Source organism: Cottoperca gobio, chromosome 13 (genome assembly GCF_900634415.1).
Source record: "Cottoperca gobio chromosome 13, fCotGob3.1, whole genome shotgun sequence".
Taxonomy (NCBI): Eukaryota; Metazoa; Chordata; class Actinopteri; order Perciformes; family Bovichtidae; genus Cottoperca; species Cottoperca gobio.
Window position 1 is genome coordinate 19117425 of NC_041367.1, and position 7475 is coordinate 19124899.

General features: G+C 36.4%; 1 protein-coding gene across 1 annotated transcript; it reads left to right on the top strand.

Annotated features, from left to right (window-relative positions):
* The first annotated feature begins 3853 nt into the window (after positions 1–3853).
* opa3 (outer mitochondrial membrane lipid metabolism regulator OPA3) lies at positions 3854–6184 on the top strand. The gene is made up of 2 exons (XM_029446484.1): positions 3854–4046; positions 5257–6184. Exons 1-2 carry the CDS (start codon positions 3905–3907, stop codon positions 5583–5585), a joined length of 471 nt encoding a protein of 156 aa, XP_029302344.1. The 5' UTR covers positions 3854–3904; the 3' UTR covers positions 5586–6184.
* The last annotated feature ends 1291 nt before the right edge of the window (positions 6185–7475 follow it).

Sequence of the window (7475 nt, forward strand, 5' to 3'; positions counted from 1 at the left end):
ACATGTGATGGCAGCCACTTGCTCTTTTCTTCTGTGCATGTTTTTGTTTTGCTTATTCTTGAGACTACTTCACTTGCGAAAAGCAAAGCACCAATGTGAGAACATGCTTCGCTTAATCCAGCCATACAATCACAGTGTGCGAGGATAACATCGCCGCTGTTCTCACTCACAAACCACGGCTTGAGCGGTGTATCTCGAGCTCTTTGAGAGTGATTTACACGGGCATGGACGAGCACCCTGTCATCTTTCAGTGGTTTGGTAAGAAGACTACCAACCCAGTCAGAAACAAAGACATTATAAGCATCTAAGCTCTTGTATGCCTTCATTTGTGCGTTGGTTGCCCACGACGTTTGTAGCACAAGGTAGTTCACAATATCCGGATATTCAATCGGCGGTAATGAATCTAAATCCTCAATATAATCCGACGGCTTTAGCGTGTACGGGTCACGGCCGCAAATTTGGACTTTTTCTCTGAATCTTGCCTTTGCAGAAGACTCCAGAGAGTCAGAATACTTTGAAGAAGTCGGAGTTGTATTGTTGTTGTTGTTCGCTTTAGACGCCATTGTTGATTTGTTTTCCAACCAACATGGCGTCGCACGCATACGTCACACAGTTTTGTCACGTGTTTGCACACTATCTATACTCTAAAGCAGGGGTGTCAAACTCATTTTAGTTCAGGGGCCACATGCAGCCCAATTTGATCTCAAGTGGGCCGGACCAGTAAAATCATATCATAATAATCTGTAAATAACGACAACTCCAAATGTTCCCCTTTGTTTTAGTACAAAAAAGTACAAGTACATTCTGAAAATATTCACATTTAATTAAATATATTTTTACAAAACATTATGAACAACCTGAAAATTCTTAAGAAAAATTAAGTGCAAATTCAACAACATTATGCCTCAGTTTATCATTTACACATGTGTACAACATACACATCACAGTGTGTCTACAAAGACACAACATTTAGTCACAGGTATCTGGAACTGAACAATATAGTATTTTACTTTATGATCAAAACAACTCGTCAAGCTATAGAAATTATTTTTAAATGTACATTCATTTCCACATCTGTGTAGTAATCCTGACACACCACACAAACTGAAGTGGCAACTATTAAGGAAGAAGGTTAAGTTATCCGCCTGCCACAGTGTTTCTCGTCAGGCTAATGTTGGCAAAAGCCTGTCGCTTCTCAGGGCACACGAGTCCTGCAACCTTCAGCATGCATGTTTTCACAAATTCACCCTCACAATGTGGCTTTGATGCTAATGTTATTTCACTAGCAATAAAGTAGCTTTCACTGCTGCATCGCCGATATCTCGGCTACGGGTAACAACAGACTGCTGTTTCTTCAGACCCGCTAACAATTCATGTATCTTCTCTCTTCTCAGTTGTCCTTGCAAGCTGTTGTATGTTTCGCCATGATGAGTCTCATAGTGACGCCAAATATTATAATTGTTGAGCACTGAAACCTGCCGCGAACACACCGAGCACACAGCTTTCCCACTCACCTCTGTGAATAAATAGGAAACGGTCCATTTCTCTTGGAAAACTCTTCACTCCGTGTCCACTTTTCTCCTTTTTTGACAAACATTTTGGGTAATGAGGTGTAATGTTGACAGAATACCCCGGCTCCAGAAGTTATTTTACCGGCAGCTCCAGCATCAACAGTTTGCTTGCTTGAAAGTGTTGTGTGCGACCCCCAGTGGACACATTTGAGATAACAGTTACTTTCATTGAAAAATTGCAGTTAATGTCTTCTCTGTAATCTCTACACCTTGCAAAATCATCCTGCGGGCCGGATTGGACCCTCTGGCGGGCCGGTTTCGGCCCACGGGCCGTATGTTTGACACCCCTGGTCTAAAGGTTGTGGGTTCATATCCCAACTTTTTATTTTTTTTCCTTCCGTTGGCCCACAGAGGACTGTTTCATAAAGACACTTGGAGCTGATCAGAGATCACACTTAGTCATGTCTGCTTTAATCCAAATTCAATTAAAGTGAAAGTTTAAGGCGGCCTTAATGCCATTCATTGAGTCTGAATGAGTCTAACAAACTATATAGGATCAGTCTGTTTCAAATCAAATCAAATCAAATAGCCCAATATCACAAATTATACATTTGTCTCAGTGTGCTTTACAGACTGTCCAGGATACGACACCCTCTGTCCTTAGACCCTCGCACCGCACAAGAAAAAACTTCCTAAAAGAAACCCCATAATTAAAGAGGGAATAAAGATCAATTTTCAATTAGGGTGAAAGCTTTTAGGTGGCTTTACTACTATTTGGTACATCTTAATGGATTGGTATCCTGTAAAACCCCTATACCATCAAAGCATGCAGATAATCCATTAAAAACCTTTAATATGAAAGGAGGAATCATCTTAAATTTAAAGCCATAAAAATTTGTTTTTAAAACCCCTCAAACAGAATAATTTAAAACTTCTTACATTTAAGAAATCTAAATGTGTCTTTAAGCCACTTAGCACAATGCCTGAGTTTGTATTAGCATGTTTATTCTGCATCACCCAGGACTTAAACTCACTAACCTATGACACGAAGGGAAGTCATGATCTCGTTGAGCTAGCTATACAAGTAAAAACCCATCGATGGCGTCACATCATGACTTAGGCAATCACCAGGGGTGCATGTAAAGGCAGATTTCAAACTAGTGTCAAAAATTCAGTTTTTGAAATGTACCACACTAGATCTACCATCGCATTAAAATGTAAAGATAAGTCTTTATTAATCCATTGGTAAAATTCACAAGCTACCAGGCAGCATACAGCTATAGTATAAAAACAACAACAACCTTTCTTTACCAACGGAAACGCCAAAAATAATAAAATAAATGAATGTACATTTTAATGCTTCAATTATTATAGTTCAATAATGACAAATGGGCCATTCTGCATAATATGTTTTACTTGTGACTTTGCTGTTAATAGTAATAGTGAACATAGTATTTCTACACTGTGGTATGGCTACTTTTACTTAGATTAAAGATCTGAGTAGCCTACTTCTTTCACCACTGCTGTTTAGGAAAATGATCAAAATGTCATTCTATTCTTGTTGATGTTAAAATCGGACAAAGATCAAAGATGACCAAATATTTAGGTACACCTAAATCGCTGATTGTGAAAGCAAATGGACCTCTTCCAATGAAACGTCAATGTCAACCTAGGTTCTCTACACAAATTCACAGTTTAAAAGGTGAGTCAAGCATTGTCCTCGTTACTTGCACATGTGGAAGTTTTTTTTTTAATATAAATTTTACTGCAAAACTGTTCAATAACAAACAACAATACACAGACCAAGGATCAGGAAGTAATTAAAGTATAGTTACAAAAAAGACAGAAAAAAGAAAAAGGTTTCAGCAGTTCAGAAAATTATACAATTTATGAAGATTACTTTATGATACTTTATGGCTTTGTAGAGTGCTGAATAGTTTGTATGCACTGTGGGTTCTGCTGCATTTCTATTAAATAAATAAATAAATAAAGCTTTTCTGTTACAAAACGTACTTTTGTACATCTGAAATTCTGCTATATATATAACATTTATATTTATATTTATATATATATATATATATATATATATATATATATATATATATATATATATATATATATACATACATCTATATATATATACATACATCTATATATATATATACATACATCTATATATATATATATATATATATATATATATATATACATACATCTATATATATATACATACATCTATATATATATATATATATATGTATATATATTATATGTTTTTGTTCTGAACTGCCAACGTCATAAACACGTGAGTGGGTATGTGACTGTCAATCATATAACGTCACCGCGTCACATCTACGAGCCCTGCCCTACGCTGGTCAACTGTTTCCGCAAAGATGGTTGTCGGTGCCTTCCCTATCGCCAAGCTCCTGTACCTCGGAGTGAGGCAGTTGAGCAAGCCTGTAGCGAACCGAATAAAAGCAGGAGCCCGGAGAAGCGACTTCTTTAAGAATTACATCTGTCTGCCACCGGCACAGAGTGAGTAACCCAGCTAACGGCTAACAATGACCGCTAGATTGCAGTGTCAGACACCCGGACAAGGAATAATGCGAGGAGGGCTGCGACAACCAATGAGATTGTAGTTTATCAAGACCGTTTAGCTAATCATTTTCATGGATGTATCGGGTCGACCAATAGCAGCTAGGCAAGGTCGAAGAGGGCGGATCTTGTGTGTCATTGAAATGTTACATGAAGCCATCGCTACAGGACAGTCTGAATGGCTTTTAGAATATGAAAAGATTATGACCTGCCACTGTGTTCTGTTGTTTAAGATACATCTGACTGTTTAGTCGTTTTAAGTACTGCCAAAAGGTAAAGCTTATTGTATATAATGTCATTCATACTGTATATGTTTTGCAGATCATTCTTAAAACAAACAACTATTCACACAAAATGAAAGAAGAGAAACTAAACAAACCAAAGATATAAAGCACTTTTATTTAAATCTTTGTCAAGGAATGAAATTGAGAAACCTCGGATGTGGTCATTCAAAGTAATATGTCATTCAAGGTTGACTGCGATGGCAGTCAAACCACCAAGGCACAGATTATTTAGACATAACATTTCTTTACCCATATTATATCTTTATTATATTTCTGTACTATACTATAAATTGTTATACTTTGTTACTACTTTTCACTTTAAACTATATTTCATACTAAATCATAATTTACCATTTATACTAAACTATACTATACTATATTAAAAATGTTCTGATTTTTGCATCAACACTACTGTAACTTTACCTAACTTTTGTCTCTGTTCTTATTTCAGTGTTGCATACCTACTTATTATTTATTTATTTTACTTTCTCTATTTATCTGTATTGCTGTCATTGTGCTGCTGCAAAAAATGAATTCCCCCACTAGGGATCAGTAATGGTTCATCTAATCTTATCAGCTGGTGGTGGTTATTAAGGGTTTGGCATCAGGTACAGACCGCAAAATGTTCCTTGACGCCAACAAACAGCTTGAGAGGTTTAGTGCTCTCTACGCTCACTACAAAGTCAATCCTACATTGCAAACTGTATACAATCTGTATGTAAACACATGCATCTTGTTGCATTCTCACATGTGTTTAAACTGTTGTGTTGAGATCATCTGAAGCATATTTGCAAATATAAGCAACACCTACATATCATATTGAAAGTTTAACTAACTGGAACGGTGTATGCTCTTTGTCCTCACAGTTTACCACTGGATTGAGATGAGAACAAAGATGCGAATTATGGGCTTTCGGGGTTCCACCATTAAGCCACTGAATGAGGACTTGGCTGCAGAGCTGGGTGCAGAATTGGTGGGAGAGGCAATCATATTCCTCATTGGTGGTGGATGTATGGTGCTAGAGTACAGCAGGCAGGCTGCTAACGCCCGCCGCAAAGAAGAGGAGCAGAACGAGACCATCATAAGCCTACAGACTCAACTAGCAGAACTGACACTAACCACAGAGACTCTAGATGCTCAGCTGAGGGAGATCAACAGGAAACTAGTGTCCTTTCCTCTTCCGACCAAAAAGTGATTAAATTAGTTCTTTGCTATGTGACATGACCCTGTTTGGTGGTTTGTGTGTGAAAGTACAATAGTGCACAACCATAGTAGTGGCATATGTACAGCTAGATAACGACCCTGCTTCACACCGTCCCCGGCCCATTAAGTTGGGTGGAAGAGGTGGATATACAGCCAATCAGTGCGCTGTTTGGGTGCTCATGTTTTGAGCATCTTGTTGTAGGGGCTTGTATTGCTATGATATTCATAGTGTATTTCTATGGTTGATTTCGCATGTTCATTATAAAGTTGTATATAAACATTTACAATAAATTGCAATAGCATCCTTGAATTTAATATATTTTATAACAGCTCCAGCATATTACTTTTATCTTTATATTTCAGTGATCCTCATTCACCTTAATCACTTAGGAAACTAATTTTCATGCTTCATTTCATGCATCGATTGTGAGTGAGGCCAAAAACAAACATCGGGTCACATTATTGGACACTTTTTGAGAGTCTCTGCCCTTTCAGTTTCATAGACATGTTGTGTTTACACTGTAAATCACTTATGATTCATGTACATTGGATGTTATGAAAAAATTATGAAATAAAATGGTACCCTGTGTGTAAAAGGTTTTTGTTGCTTTACACACAAGTGCAATAATTTAGATCCTTTACTGAGGTAAACGTACTAGTACAACACTGTAAACATACTCTGTTACATGTAAAGGCCCTGCATTGAAAATGTTACTTAAGTAACATTATCAGGAAACTGTACTTACAGTATTAAAAGTCAAAGTAGTCAATGCAGATAAATGTTCCCTGTGACTATTATTATAATAGATTATTATTCATGCATTAATGTAAAAAGCAGGATTTTAGTTAGTTAAAGTCCTCACATTTGAGAAGCTGGAACTATTTATTTATTTATTTGTGTAAAAATGATATCAAACGATTCTAAAAATAGTTGCTAATTCATTTTCTGTTAATGGATTAATCTAGTGGTTTCAAACCTTTTTCCTTAGGGAAACTGAGGACACGTGATATATTTTATGGATATTTCATATTTGATACAATGCATAACAACAGCACAGAACAACTGATAAATTGTACAATTAACCAACATCGTGAAGGCAATAAAAAAGTTTGTGTAAAGCAGATCCGTTTTCCTATTATTTTAGGAACTTTTAATAAAATTCACTGTATTATGTTTTTCTTTACAATCATAATATTGTATATAATATATAATATAATATGCTTCTTTTTTGACACATTGTTTTCTTCTCCCTCAAATGAAATCCTGAGATATAGGCCAACTGTATTTAATTTAATTTTGGCAAACCCCATATTGGGACCCAGTGGAGTAATTGACTAACGTTAGTTGTTTTAGCTGCAATAGTAAAAATCTGAAATTGTAAAGTAACTAAAGCTGTCAGAAAGTGGCATACGTTTAAAACACTCAATTAAAGCACATGTAATACTTGAGCAAAGGCACTTCGCTCATTTCCAACCCTGCACATAATAGAATCCATTGAACATTTAGAATTGTAATAAAATGATCCCACCTTCATTTCTTCTGACTTCAGAGATGATTTTTGTAGATCACTCCTTGAACGTAAACTGCGAACTTAATTGCACTTAGCTGTAGGCCGAATTGATAAGGCGGGTAGGTTTTGACACTACACTACCCAGAATTCGTTCAATGTAAACACCGCATCACTTCCTATTTTGGAGTGTTCCAAGTGCGTGACTAGAACATACTCACAAACTAAGCTATTATGTCTATTTTACCTCATTTGGCCATTCAAATATAACTCATTATTAGAAAACTAACATTTTGTTTAGTAGACACGACACATGCACCTCGTAACAGGTACGTTTAAATAGTAAGAATAAACCTGTGATTATGCGCAGGTCT

Coding starts and splice junctions, on each gene's coding strand:
- opa3 (XM_029446484.1), top strand. CDS start 3,905: ATGGTTGTCGGTGCCTTCCCTATCGCCAAGCTCCTGTACCTCGGAGTG. Junction 4,047..5,256: donor CTGTCTGCCACCGGCACAGA/GTGAGTAACCCA, acceptor TTGTCCTCACAG/TTTACCACTGGATTGAGATG.